The sequence below is a fragment of the Pyxicephalus adspersus genome, chromosome 11 (assembly GCF_032062135.1).
Source record: "Pyxicephalus adspersus chromosome 11, UCB_Pads_2.0, whole genome shotgun sequence".
Taxonomy (NCBI): Eukaryota; Metazoa; Chordata; class Amphibia; order Anura; family Pyxicephalidae; genus Pyxicephalus; species Pyxicephalus adspersus.
The window spans coordinates 44,335,488-44,351,522 of NC_092868.1; the positions used below are offsets into that span (position 1 = coordinate 44,335,488).

The following is a 16,035-nucleotide window of genomic DNA, read 5'->3' on the forward strand; positions in this document are numbered from 1 at the left end:
GTTCTGTTACCTTGTGTGCATTAGGAAGGAACAAAAGTGCGTTGGGAAGCACAAATGATACGTGGATAATAGATTTCACTGAGACTGCCATAAAGGATGAGGTTTTATTTTAGCATGTGCATTTTGGAAACAGTTATAGCATGGCATTATTAACTCAGGTTACAGCAGATTTCACTGCGATCTGCTCTCATACTTAATATTCCTTGTGTACAATAAGGACGTACAAACAGGTGCAGCTCAATGCAGGACTTTCACAAATATGCTTATATAACTCCGCACCTATATCTCTGCATAAACATTTAACATGGTTAAGGCAGATAAAATCTCATCATTGCTCTATTTATACCATAAAAGCACATTTCTAATAAAAATAAGAGGTAGAAGCAATTGTTTTCTTCAATAATGTAAGTTTTCCTTATGCTCGGCTTCTAACGAAGCATCAGTCAATGCAATCAGTGCAGACAAGGGTTAAAGCCCTGTACAATTCTTCTCTCTGAAAATGATTGTTCCTGATCATCTCTAGCAACAGTAGGAATGAAAAAGCCCCCCCCCCCCCTTTTTATAATCAGGAGTGGGGTGCTTCCTGCTGTTTATTATAGCAATCGACGAGGTATACAGCTGGCACAAGGACATTGACGAAGGAAAGTTTCATATTGCCTTTGGTGGTGCAATCTGGGTAAGCACTGAGCGTTAAAGGTAGGATGGTTCTATTGTAGGAAAAGGTAGGGAAGAGGGGTAAATACCCTTTTTTTGAACATGTCCTTTTTAAGAAAAAGTAGTCAGAGTTTTCCTATAGCTTTTGCCATCGGTAAAATATTTGGCACATACTTGGTGAAATGGCCCTGTCATTCACACAGCACAAAGATACATCATTTCTGCAGCTTTACTGGTAGGAAGTTTCAGCACTAGCTGCAGAACTGAGATTTTTTTATTGAGATGAGGTCTCCCAGCGTGCCTTTCCAGCGCACTAAATTGACAGATCAGTTCCAGATGGTTAACCTATCTTTCTGCCTGCTGTGCTAGATCTTCAAATGGCTACTCAGCAATTGACTTCAGTTCCCATGCTGTCAGACCTGTTCAGGATTGTACTTAGAGCCCATGCTGCCATAGGTCTGTGTGAGTGATGGCTCCCTTTCACACAGGCTTTACACCTTTTGTCACCAGCCATGTTATGTATTTATTACTGTGCTTTCCTGGTATGATTTAGTCTTTTGGGTAAAATCCCACTGTGCTATATGAAATTATAACTAGTCAAATCAGAGCTGAGCTGCAGTAGGTATGTTAGTAGTAAGTGTTTCTAAAGCCAAAACTTTTTGTTTTTTACTTATTAAGATAAGAGTAGGGAACAGCTAAACTTCCATGGTTTTCTTAAACATATAAAACTAAGGGGATATGCCTTACATAACTCTCATAGACCAAATGTTTCCATAAAAGTGGACAATCCTCAATAATGTAAAAAGAACTGTCGGCATGATGATGTAAGCATTGCTTTCTGCATTATTGTATGTGAGCGAAAACTCAGAACTTATGGAGGTGGACAAGAATAGATGCAGGGAGCAATGCCAAGGAGTAATTTTTTACTTTCACTTTTTAACACTTGCTGGGCAGTACAATGAAAATTAAATTTGCTGGGCAATAAGTTGCATATTAAAGTATTACATCTGAACGATGAAATAATTATTGTTTGAGTGCTATATCTGTAATTTAAAGAAAAGACAACAGGTTTGTAATATGAAATACCAATGTGCCATATTTTGTGGAACCATTGTCAACTGGGTTGTAATAAAAAAATATAGCTATTATCACAGCACAACCCTTACATTTTACCTGGGAAATGTTTTAACATTTGACAATTTTCTCTGAATCTGAAAAACTATTACAAAATTAACAAACTGAAATTTGAACAATAGGTCTGCTTTAGGAAAAATATGTTTCTACAATAGTGTACAAGCCAGTACTGTAATAAAAATTCTATGACTAGTACTACAAGTAAAAATAATAATAGCAACAATATTAGTGGTGTGAAATGGAATTGTCTTACTTGTGGCAATTTCACCATCTTCAGTCTGGAGTTGTACATGAAAGGTTGCTGGTATCCCTTGCACAACGTTGATGATATCGCCTCCCAGTATAACGATCTTCTTTGCAATATCTGAAAATAAAATTATGAATGAGTACAGCAGTAATGCATTCCAAATTTAGTCAAGCTTTATATCATATGGTGGAGGAAGAAATTTAATGGTTTAGTCTTAAAAAGAACATTTTTATTTCAAGGAATTAGACCAGAGGATGCAGAGGTTTAGATACAACTGGACAATAATGTTACACACTACATGCAATAAATACAACTTTGTGATTTACTAGCAGTTTGCTTGCATGACATTCTGTACATAACACACCAGACTCTGGGTCTGATTTATTAACGCTCTCCAAGACTGGAGAGGTTACACTTTTATCAGTGAAGCTGGGTGATCCAGCAAATCTGGAATGTATTTCTTCAAAGTCATTTGCTATTTGCAATCAAATGTTTTGAATCCTGGACCGGAACCTTTCTAGATTTGCTGGATCACCCAGCTTTACTGATAAAAGTGTATCCTCTCCAGCCTTGGAGTGCTTTAATAAATCAGGCCCTTTGTCTCACATGTGTGTTGCTATTTCTCTTGTTAAGTATTGTTTGAACCCTTAGCAAGCTTCTTGAAAACATCCGTCTCCATCTCATGTTATTAAATGTTGGATAAGGACCATTGAAGGTTGCTTCCTGAGATGGGAGATACTCTTGTGAAGAGTTTCTTCCAAGACCACGCTTTTATGTGTGGCCTATTAAATGGCTGTTTCATATATTACCAATGGAAGTATATAATAAAAAAATAAACATATTATAAATAAAAAATATAATAAAAAATACAGTGTACATTGCCCCTTCAAAGAATATATCTAGTACAAATATGTGACATGACATGTATTTTATGTATAATCTATCTTTTTTGTTTTTTAACATAGGTTTTACAAACAAATATAACATACAAAACAGAGAAAGAATATTGCAATAAAACAGAAAACCAAAAATGTATTTTACGAGTAAAGATTTGGGGGTAATCCTTAGCATCTGATGGGTCACATGACTATAACAGGTGTCCTGACACTGACCTGGTCAGTTAATCACAATTCTAGGGATCAAAATTTAAAAGCAAGTCAGTAACAGAAGTTTATCTTTTATTAAAGGTATGTCCAGGCAAAATAAATACAACAAAGGCATTCTACAAAACATGCACATTTCACATACCATTCCTTTTAAAACTGTTGATCCAGTTAGTCTTTTTGCGCACTTTGTTACACTAAAAACATAAGCAGTGTTGTTAGCCCTGTCTGAGCTCCTTGCTGGGCTACAGCACTCTTACTTTTCCTACCTTTACCCTTATTTCTCTATACAATGCATACAAACATTTATTTCGACAGCCAACAGCCAGCTCACACAATGGGTCTGATTTATTAAAGCTCTCCAAGGCTGGAGAGGATACACTTTTATTAGTGAAGCTGGGTGATCCAGCAAACCGGGAATGGATCTGGCCCAGGATTGAAAACATTTGCTAGTACATATCAAATTACTTTGAAGTAATCCATTCCAGATCTGCTGGATCAACCACGTTCACTGATGAAAGTGTATCCTCTCCAGCCTTGGAGAGCTTTAATAAGTCAGGCCCAATGGGTCTGATTTATTAATCCTCCCTAAAACTGGAGAAGATAGTCTATCATGGGAGAACCTGGGTGTTTTAGCTAACCTGGAATCTGGTCCAGGACTGAAAATATTTGCCAAGTAATAGCAAATGATTTTTAGGAAATCCATTGCAAGTTTGGTAGATTGCCTGGGGTCTCCCATGATAGTCTATCTTCTCTAGAACTTGGAGAGCTTTAATAAATCAAACCTACTGTATGTAAAGCAAAGGCTCTTGAGTAGTTCTGGGGATGGAGTGTCTTTAGATGTCCTGCAAGAGTTTATGGCATATGACTATGTCAGGGACTTTGGATTGTGAGCTCCTTCGAAGGACGGTTAGGCCATGTTCATTTGTGATGCAGTTAACACTGCCTTGTGGGAGATGCTATATGTAAATTTTACCCACTACCCACTAAAGCCCAATATAAAATGAATGCCCCATAGAAAATCTGCAGATGCTGGTTTAATAACCAGCGCTGCGGTGCAAGTGACTTAGCAGCTGGCAATGTGCCAGACGCCCGGGAGCCATGCAGGACTGCTTAATCCCACTGCAGGTCTGAACCTGTCCTTAGTGACATGACTACGGACTTTGTGAAGTGCTTCATAATATGTCTGTGCTGCATAAATACAAGATAAGAATAATAACAACATATTAAACCAAGCAGACTTGAAAGGAAACAGCATATTTTATAATAATACTAAAACAAATCCTTTTGTGTTCTGCTCTGAATAGACTTAATACTAATGAGCATGGAGGGGTGGGCATAGGCACAACGTTTCAGGGGTTGATTTTTTTTTTAATTTACACATTAGCAACCTTCCCATAACAAGGAAAAGTCTTAGGATTAATTGAATGAATCTATTTGTTTGAACAACTGTTTATTTGAAAGCAATATCCTGCATTTTATTAGAGCCAAAGTTCTCCTTTACAGTCTAATCATGCTCCAGCAGTGTAGGGTTTGTGGGGGCCAGCAATCATAACCTTTCATGAGTTTCCCACAGAGGATGTTAAACATAATATTGAACTTCATAGCTGTCATAACCAGAAGTATGTAGAATGTCATCTCCACCGTACTTCCCGCACAGCCTTTCAGATACACTGAAGATAACTGACATTCCCAGCCATAAGACATGTTGTGCTCTTCCAGTCAGTCAAAAATGGCTCCCAAATTTAGATTCTGAGTACAGCCTTCCTTGGCACGCTGACAGCGTGCACATGGTACATAATAATTACAGTCTCAGAGGGACTAGTACTGTCTAGCACCAGGAAATATTTCACATCTGGTGATGAGCATAAGTTACATTTAGAGAGAAAGCACCACCAAAGTGCTGCTTACAGATCATCATGGAAAGGAGAGTTCTACAGCCAATGACGTGATTTACATACCTCGCACAGGGAAAGAATGATGTCAAGAAAAAGGAATGATTTATATTATTCATAGACGTTTATTTATGAAAGCTAGAGACTGTTACATTTTGTTAGGTTTTAGTTAAGGTCCAGTCACTCACCAAGGGTTTACAAGAGTGTCTTTCTGCATACTTTAGTTTGCTTGGTTTTGCTGATATGCACAAAAATTTATTGGTGGACATAAAATGTACCCCTAACAAAAACAGCAGGCTTCTTTTTTTAAATTCTCTTGTGCAGATGTGCTGAGAATATTTACATGGTGCAATCAAATGCTAGGAACTCACAATAACTGCACATGATGTTGTAGGGATAGGAAGGGGCACGCCATGGGTGTAAGTGAGCCCATGACAAGCAGTTAATGGTTGGGTCCAGGAGTGTAACAAAGTCAAGCCCTGGCATCCTCCCATGTTGTAACTGGGATGACAGAGAAGTCAAAGGAGTGGGCAGAGACTACTGCCCCTGAGATTATGTTGTCCAGGTGTGGAAAGGGAGGTGTAGTTGCTCCCATGCTTGGATGATATCCTTGACTATCAATAAAAGAATGTAATTATAGGAATATAGGGAAATAAGGACAAACAATTTGTTGAAATGGGAAGGGATGGACATAGGGAGGTGCAAAATGTGCCACTGCACTGGGGCCCAGAACATTCCTCAGCCAACAGAGACCCCCAGAAATCCCCAGAGTCAGTTTGTAAGGGGGGACACCAAGTCATTTCTGCACAGGGGCCCACTGTTGGACATGTCTTCCACTGGGAATGGGTATATACTGTACTTGGTTCCTCAACTAATGGGAATTTTAGTGTATTTCACAAGCTTTATTTTAACTAACTGGAGAATGAGCATATGAGGGACCCCTGGCCCCCCAAAGATGCTCTAATTATGAAATCTATTTTGCAGACAAGCCCTGGCCTGTGACTTGGGAGTGTCAACAGTGAGCCCTCTAATAATTAAAGCCTACATTCATAAATACACTTTATTTTACTTATGATTTTATTTTTATTTTATTTTAATTACAATGTATTTTATACAGATCAAAGTTGTTCCCCACACTAGATAAAATCTACTTTGCACCTAAGGCCTTTGTAAATTAATGTATTACCTTGCACTAAAAGCAATGATATTATCACTGGAGAACAGAAATGTAAGAGGGACCCAGCAGCTTCACCCACTACAGGCTGCCTGCAGAAAACTACAGGAAGGGGTGTATACAAGACCGGTCACTCTGCACAAGGAGAGGGAGTAGCACCGAGTGGTCTTTATTAGAGAAAGCCCCAAAAGGAAAAACACCTCTACAAATACTGAAAAACCTTCTAAAGCGAACCAAGATGCAAGTATAAACAAACCTCTTGTATTTAGACAATCTTTGCTTATCCCCAAGTTCAGCTTTTTTATTATACATCCAGGAAATAAGTAACTCCAAGTGAATACAGTGCACTCAGTGTTCAGAACCCAGACAGCTAGGGATGTTTATAAAACACATGAAGAACCTGGCGGCAAGCATGGACCTACATTACCATTACCTCTGCTATTAACAGTTAATTTATAGCCTGCTTTCAGCTGTCCTTCACTAACACGTAATGGACTTTTCTCCAAGTTTACTTTAACTTTAGCTTGCCCTATGGAAAGAAAATGACTAACTCACAGATGTCACATAGAGCTGTTCCAACACTCTGACACTTTCACCATTATAGAAATTATTGTGCCATTACATCACTTATCAGTGCCATTATATCATTCAGATATGTCATATGTCATTCACCCCTGCCATTATGTCATTCGCTTACAGCACTGTCACCTAGTTACAAACCCTCTGTCATTTCGTCCTGCTGCCAGAGAGATCATATATTTGTCTGGGATTTTGTTTCTATATGTTGCTAAAGATAGATCCCTTGACTTTACAAAGCTGGATGTACCAAGAAAAAATGCAAATAACCATTATTTATACATTAAGGGCCCCTTTCACACAATGCACACCTTAACCTTAGAGGTATTTCACACCTTAATGTAAATTTCATTAAAGCAGGTCATTTACTTTCAATGGCTATCCATGTATGGCGATGGATCAGAAAGTTGACCTGCAACATCTTTTTTTTTTAAAGCAGTGCAGCAGATTTATTAAAGCTTCCTAAGACCAGAGAAGATATTATGGAAGAACCTGGGTTATCCAGCAAACCTGGAATGGATCTGTTCCAGGATTGCAAACATTTGTCAACTCATAGCAAATGATTTTTAAGAAATCTATTCCTAGTTTGCTGGATCACACAGTTTCTCCAGTGACAGTCTATCTACTCCAATCTTGGCCCTTTGAATTGCAGTGCATTGGGGTGCATACCTTTCAGCATTCTTGCACAGGTTAATCAGCCAGCAAGGCCAGGCTGCATAATTCTTCTGCTAAAGTCTATCAGTTATAGAAAACCTTTATGTACTTTGAAAAGATCCATCGTTGAGTTTGCTGGCTGTACTTGGCATTAAAGCCTAAGATTTATAACGCTATTGGAGCAGCCAATTTATGAGGGGTGGCAGCTCACTAGATGGTCTTTAGGGAAATTACAATTCAGCTTACAGACTTTTCCTTTTGGATCATTATATTTAAAATAGCAGATTGAACAAGACCACTGAAGGATTAGGTTTGTCATAACGAAAGCGATATATAGTTTCCGTGACTGTTTGCAATTAGGCATAACAGTACATAATCCATCAGATTTTTGCTGCTTATGAATAAATTGCAATACAAGCCCGAACCTAAAAAGTGTACCAGAGACTGGATGCAGTTAACAACTGGTTTTCATATTCCCAGCCCCCTGTCAAGAATTAAAGAGGGAAAGGAAAGATCTTACTCCTGCCAAAATATCGTAAGGTTTTACTGCCAAATTAGAGAAAACTTTTCTTTCCATTTATGATAAGCTCACCAAAGCTCGGGCATTAATCCTTGTATTGTTTTCCATTTTCCCATGGTCCGTTTGCACTGTTTATTTAATCTGTTTGAGTTTGGCATGTTTTATACAACCATACTTCAGAAAGCTTGCTGCTGTGCCCGCAAAACATTCAATTATGTACAGTGACGTGCCAGTGCTATTACACATTTGACTTGTTCTCTGGTTGAATGTATTGTGTACTAAAAAAATCCTACCAATAATTTGATAAAGCTATGTTTATAAAGGCTTTTATTTGGCTTTTTAGGTATTTTAGGCTAATATGGTCTCTGGCATTGGACTTTTACAAAAGAAAAACAGATTTAATGCGAACCACAAAACTGGTATCTCATTGTAGAAATATTGAATCTGCCAACACTAACTTTATTTATTTTTTTTTTTTTAAATACTTGACTAAATTGCCAATTCAGGGCAAAATGATGAAGTCTCTCGAAAGCCAATCCCGGACCAACAGAGTTACCTATATTATGCACTGCCCTGTTCTTCCATTGGAGAATGAAGTCAAATCTTGTAAAAACTAAGGAGAATATGGGTCAGCAGGGCTGAGAACTTACCGATTCTCCTCACTTGACAGTGATCAGGCTGGGTGATTGGCCATATAGGCCAAAGCATTACATCCTGGAAGGACTATCATACGTTCCTCCATATACAGGAGTGGGAAGTATTTTGTGAGGGCTCTGATGAAGCAACGAAGTGGAGGGGGAATTGCAGCAAGAAAGACAATATAAGTGAATTGGGAAGGTTTCAAGAGACTTTATTACTTTTTCCTGGATGCCCTTTTAAACATCCTACTCCAAAACAGTACATGGAACCATACTAATAAGAGTCCCCCCAGTCCAGTCTTATATAACACCCTTCACTCATATGGTATTGCTTTTTACAAAATTTGAGTGTGTCCATTTCGGTAAGGTACTGCTGTTGGACAAAAAGATCTGACTCTTATTTAGGGCCTGATTTATTAAAGCTCTTCAAGCCTGGAGAGAATACACTTTTATCAGTGAATCGGGGTGATCCAGCAAACCTAGTCCAGGATTGGAAACATTTGCCAGCAAATAGCAAATAACTTTAATGAAATCTATTCCAGGTTTGCTGGATCACCCCGATTAACTGATAAAAGTGTATTCTCTCCAGCCTTGGGGAGCTTTTATAAATCAGCCCCTTAGTGTTCCAAATTATCCCAATATTAATTAATGGGCTGAAGTCTATGGTTATCTTCATTAAAGGCCATACATGTTACCAAATGCCAAAGTCATCAAATCATGCCTTAATGGAGCTGGCTATAAAGCTGGCTTGAAATGTAGAATTTTTTAAAAGAGCCTTTTCTAAACGTTTTTATTGTGGGGGAACCCTTGAAATAACTTTTCAGTCTTAGGGACTCCCTACTATAATTGCCAAATCCACAGCTCATTAGAATGGTGTTCAGTAAAAAGAAAACCTCAAATGCTGATGACCATTGTAGGAAGAATGTCAACCTTACCAATTATTAAAAAAAGATTGTTGGTTAAGTTAAACTAACCTAAGAGGAAGTGGTAAATGCACCGCAACCTTATGGCCAGTGTGAACATATCTCTTTTGTATATTTTATTTCTTTCTAACATCATTATTGAATCATCAATAATAAATTGTGCATATTTTACATTTTGTGATAGAAGTGTGCTGCTAGTTTACAGTTCCAAAGCAAGTTCACATTGTCACATCACAGGATGCAATGTCTGAGAACATTCTTATTCAGACAGCCTGGTTATACAAGGAATGTTGGTCACATACTCCTATATACAGATGACCATCAGAAGGTGCAGTGAACATTGCAATGAAAATTATAAGAATCAAAAATATGGAACATCAAGCAGGAAAGATGAGAAAGTCACATATAAAAAGCTAACAGTAAACCTTACAATAAAAACACAAAATAGGCACTTACTGAAAATAGACTCCCAGTTACTTACAGACTTATTTTCCCTTTAGCATACCAAATTACATCTACAAATACATCCATATAGGTTTATGTGCTTTCATTCTATACAATTTTTATTGTTATCTAAATTTTTTGAAAGAAAAAAATCAGCGTGACTGGTTTTAATCTTATTTTGTACACACCTGGCATTTACACACAAATCACAGAAGAAGAATAATATATATTATTATGGAACAATCAATTTCTCTTAGTCTGCTCTAATCCTATACACCCACAACAGATGCTTGGGATTTGAAACTGGATGCAGCAAAAGCATCAATGCCTTTGAAATAAAACTAAAAAGCGTTGCTTGTCACTCTCTCTCTTTTCTTTCTTAGTGAGTCTAATTTTGCTTTATTTTATTTTTTTTGTTGATTTTTTTTCTTTCTTTAGAGCCTGGAGCTCGAGTTGCTGTCATATCACAGAGTTCTATTGAACACATGGTAGCACACACCAAAGGCAGCCCTTAATAATCAATGGAACGGTGCCAATGTATTAAGTTTACCGTGTTTTCTTAGTCATAATTGGATAGCATAATAAAGTGCGTACCAGCAGGATGGCCATTGATCCAGGGGCCGTCATAAATTACTCCCGAGCAATGAATCATAGTTCCTTGTCCACTGAAGACGTCATTTCTCCACTGTCCCTGAAAAAAAAAATTATTCTGCATTAGGTTTGCTGGGCCTGCTGCTTCATAAAGAGGGGATTACTTCAGTGACTTCTCAATAGCAAACTGGGTGGGCCTAGAAAATGAACAACTTGATAGAAATACCCTGAGATCCTGAATGGCGGACCACACAATATTCAAAGATTATGCAATCGGCACCCCTTAAAAAAGAATTAGGATAGAAAAGAAAACAGGTTCTCTGGCAAAGCAAATGTTTCACCTTATAAGCAAATATCTTGCCTCAAAGCAATCACCGTAATTGGTTGTCTTTTCTTGCCCGTGTTTTGTTGCAGAGCAGCTGCTGTTGAATTTTACACCGAGAATTGCTTTGCAATTTGAATCTTGCAACAATAAGTATTCATACGTCTGTCAAGTGTGAAACATATTCTGTTAAAAAAAAGCACCTGCAAAATTTGGGGACATGATCTTGTGCGTACTATGAAGACGTCTGCGGTAAATAAGGATGTTGCCAAGTCTGGGTTTCCTTTATGTGCAGTACAAAGGGGAGGGAAGCCCACATCAAGGGGAGCCTTTCATTAATTACTGAGAGAAGCAGGTGGAATTCATGGGTATTTTATTTGATATTTAAATGCTGGGCCTAAATGTTTGAACAGTGGCATCCTACCATTAGGGATTGGTGACATGGGATTACCTTAGAAGATGAGTGATGTAAGGGGTGATGGCCAGAAAACCCTAGTGGCCACTGGGCTGCTTTGCTGCATGATGAAACCAAGTCACGGGCCCCAGGCACTCCCCACTAGAGGCTAGAAAGGATCAGATGACAGGGCAGATATTAGTCAGATTGCATAAGGAACCTTAGTTGGGTACAGGCCAAGGTCAGGACATGCATTAGTCAGGATGCAGAGTTATGGGCAAGCCTAGAATCCAAAAATATCTGACAGGACATAAATAGCCCTTTTAATTCTATGCCCTGCCCATGTGCGTATATGTATGTCAAGTATTGGTGCGTGTATGCGCACACGGCAACCTGTTTGCATAAAATCTTGTGTATGGTCGCACACATGTCCAAGACTTTTCTAGAGCTGCCCCAACTCTCTGGAATGGTCTTCCTCGTCCTATTCGGCTTGCTCCTACTTTCTGCTCAAACTTGCCTACCCAACTTCTTCTGTCCTTTGAAACCGTGGTACTTCCCACCACTTCATATCTCCCCTCCTATTGTGTGTTATTTCCCCCACCTGCTAGATTGTAATCTCTTCGAGGCAGGGTCCTCTCCTCTTCATGTGTCCATGTCTGTATTTGTCTGTCATTTGCAACCCCTATTTAATGTAGAGCGATGCGTAATATGTTGGTGCCATATAAATCCTGTTTTTTAACAATAATAATAATAATGCCTGCATAGCTTTGGGAGCAGTGGAGGTTGCAGCTAATGGGCACACAACGCCCAAAGATGTTGATGCATGAATTGAAAGGTAACACCTATTGACCTGGGGAAATCAGGATGACATTAGTCATTCCTACACATGTGGTTCTTCTGACCTGAAGACTAAGACAGAGGTAGGGCCAGAGAAAAATCTAGCTGAGAAATTTTGTCACTATTCCTCTAAGTGATTTGAAAAATTATGTAATAGAAAGAAGAGTATTAAAACGTATGCCCAATATTAATTGTTAGATATGAACAGATTGGAGAATAGGTAAAACTCTTTCTATGTCTGTTCAGTAGTATATTACCCTTGACTATCCTATCCAAGAGATACTACAGAAAATGAGAAAAAATCTCTACAAAATGAGAAGAAATCCCATCTTTGACAGTTGTCACTGGGAATATCATTATTGCCATTAGAAAGTCTCCATTCAGCTTCTATTCTGTAAATTTTTGGATTTCCTTTAGGTTTCTTTCTCACTGATAATGCTCACCAGGTTTAAAGAAGGTAAGGAAGACAGAGACAATAATAAAAACTTGCTAGAAGTATTATGAGTTCTTCTTATTTCCACACATTCACTTCCATAGTTACCTTACTTACTTCCATTCAGAGGTGTAACAAAAGAAAAAAAAAACTATGCTTCACATTGACATTAAAGGTAATGTAAAGTGTTTTAAAATATTTTTTCTTTTATTGTATTAAGTATTAAAGATGAATTTTTCAGATTTTTATTTTTAGCCCTAGGCTCATTTTCATGTTCACCAGGCTAACCATAGCTGCTTTGATGTAAAAAATACCTCATGGCTACATTTGGTTTAACACTTAGTACCCTGTTTGCCATGTAAATAGCCCACCTCATTTTTGTGAGTGGAATATCTTCTGAAAAGTGTCCTCGCCCAGTTAAAAAGATGTCTGCTAGGTAACAGGCATAGATCTGGCAGATTCAGCATGCCGAAACCCACTCTGACATGATCTACATGTCCCCATTGCAATGCCTAATTGATTGCTGTGTATACCATTAGGCCTCATAGCTAGAATTTGTCATCTGTTTGCACATTTGTAGAGTCAGTTGCAGTGCTTATTTTTGTTATAAATGTTGATGTACATTGGCTAAGCCCCCTATTCTTCTACAATCAGCAGGGGTTCTAAACACATTTGGAAATGGGCAAAGCATATTCGGATGTTCTAACAAGCAAGCAGATGCATTCTATCTATAGGGCTGTGATCCTTTTAATTATCATTTGCTGGGGTCCAATGTGTATATATAGAATCTTAAGAATTTCTATACAAGCAATTGATACCTATGTGATTCTAGAATAATTTGTTGCTGGTAAAAAAAAAAATAGGGTTTTAATGTGAAAACTGTTCTCCACTTCTAGTTTCTCAACAGCTGTGGAGCCATAAGTTGCCTAACTGTGATATGGAGTAATGAATGCTGCCGGATAGGAATTTGGCAATTGTACAAAATTGGTGTTATTCTGTAAGCCACTATTTTTGGACAATGCAACAATAAGAAAAAGATGACTGTAGAATTGTGCACAGAAGGAATGCCATTCAGCATCACACCTGTTGAGCATGATTAGCAGTTTGCCTAAAGAGCAGAACATCCTCCCTAAACACACAGGAAGGAAGTACAGTAACAGAGATGGGACTAAGCTCAACTTGTACAAAAGCCAGAAGCCTATCGCAAGTGGGGGGATTCATTTCACATACGATTACATGGGAACGAAATTACACCGCACACCATATAGCAAGGGATTATACAGAAAACATTCTTAGCAAACATATCTATGGTCGATTAATTAAACGGAAAAGGTCTGAATGCAACAGAACAACCCCAACTGTCCTTGCAGACAAAATCCTCCATAACTGGTATTGGATGTGTAGATCTTTAGATATAGATGATAGATATAAAAGGAGTTCTCTAGGGCCTCATTGGCACTGTACAACTTTGCTTTCTCATACGTTTTATTGCAATACACGACAAAGTACAATTACCTCTACTGCTTTCCATTGTGATGCAGACAAAAATGTGTGCAGCAGTGTGTTGCAGGAAAATCCTGCACTGCTTTGTATATAGTGAGGGCATCAGGGTATATTCTATTAAATGTTTTATGTTCTTGCATATTTGTGGAAGGTACAGTGTACCACAGTGCACCACACATAGGGCCTGATTTATTAAAGCTCTCTGAGCCTGAAGTGAATACACTTTTTATCAGTGAAGCTGAGTGATCCAGCAAACCTGGAATGGATTTCCTAAAAGTCATTTGCTATTTGTTAGCAAATGTTTTCAATCCTGGACCAGATCCATTCCAGGTTGGCTGGATCATTCAGCTTCACTGATGAAAGTGTATCCTCTCCAGCCTTGGAGAGCATTATTAAATCAGCCCCATAGTGTGAACAACGTCTAAAACCAAAAGGGGTTGGTGCTCAGATACATGTACTCCCCATCCCATATCATAGGCCTCCATACTTTTCTGACCCCATCACCATATCCAAGCAGTGACAAACTCAAGACTAGCGAGGGTGCATCTGCAAAAAAAAAAAAAAATATCTGCATAAAAACTTTAGGAGCCCTATAGCTGTTTATACACACTAGGATAATAATGCCCTAGACCAGTGTTTCCCAACCAGGGTTCTGAGAAACCCTAGGGTTCCTGCAGAGGTTGCTCTTTGAGCAATGAGAAATTTGTTAATATTAAAACTGACCTGAGAGTCATAATGATCATTATGTAAGGGTGACATTCTTCCTACTGACCATCACACTAATGTACTGTTATTTCAAGGGGTTCACCCAGTGTTCCCCACAGTTCCTTTTAGCCGGGCACACCAACCAGCACTTTTCAGTAACTACCCAGCTATTTTTTTAGTGGTTACTGAAGGGTTGGGTCTGCTACCTACCTGCAATTTCTTCCCACCAACCTTTAAAACATTTCTTGGTTGAACACTGGGTTCACCCATGTTAAAAAGACAGAGAAACACTGCCCTAGAAGAACAGTAGTGCTCATCTCAGGCAACCATTTTTGCATTTGAACAGCAGTCCCTCAGTATCATTCATCAATCTGCCCTGGTAGATTGTTTCCAGAAAACCGCCGTCTATCTGACATTTGTACAGGGCATAAAAGCACAATGTGAGTGGGCTGCCAGATAAAAGTATTGTGTAGTACCCTCTGGTGTCTGCTGTATCACTGAAACCCTTGTGTGTATATAAGATTGCCCACGCATCGTTAGTTCATATTACGTGCAGCTGATATAGGTTTACTTTGGTTTGCATCGAACGCCTCTGCCCTACCCAGTTCCATCTGGTATCCAGAAAATGGTAAAATAACATAGAACAAAAAAAAGGGTATAAAGATCGCTTTAGCAATTGCTTAGCAAATAAACATATGGATTACGTTTTTGATTTACATTAAATTTGTTTTGCAGTTCTTAAACCTCTGCATAATAAAACACGGCTTCCCTCCAGGAACACTCCTCTGTGTCCTAATACACAGACTGGATTAGAATTCCAGCATTTATTGCTTTCTATAGTTTATAGCTATGTGATCACTATAAATCCATGATATACGACAGACAAAATATAACCTGGAGTTATCTACACTCCCATCTGTCCAGCTGTCTCATGTGCTGCACGGTCAGGATAGTCAGTGTCGGTATTGCTCCACTGGGGTAATTTTTTTCTTTGATTTTTTTATTGCCATCTCTAATTCAATTATATCAAACACTTCTCCGGTCACCAAGACCTTTTGACCGGGCTAGATCACAATGACCGGCGCAGAAATTAAAAGGAATACCATATTTTTTACTTTTTGGCTTGAATTGTTTACAATATATATGGTGCACCATTTAATGTACAGCTCTGCATAATATGTTATATATAAATACGGTTAATAATATTATTTTAATAATGATGGTAAGTCAGATAATCGCCTAGGGTCTGATATCGGACGAGAATCTTGCGTGTCCAATACTCGTCGTC

The 16,035-nt window shown here is 38.4% G+C and overlaps 1 protein-coding gene across 2 annotated transcripts in view; it reads right to left on the reverse strand.

Annotated features, from left to right (window-relative positions):
- The window catches only part of MORN1 (MORN repeat containing 1), a 182,908-nt gene that overhangs the window by 124,039 nt on the left and 42,834 nt on the right, over nt 1-16,035 (reverse strand). For both annotated transcript variants that reach the window (XM_072425997.1, XM_072425996.1), the window contains exons 7-8: nt 10,557-10,653; nt 2,042-2,152 (exon numbers count right to left, since the gene is read on the reverse strand). In XM_072425997.1, the coding sequence (XP_072282098.1) occupies nt 2,042-2,152; nt 10,557-10,653 (208 nt within the window). The remainder of the gene's footprint in view (nt 1-2,041; nt 2,153-10,556; nt 10,654-16,035) is intronic.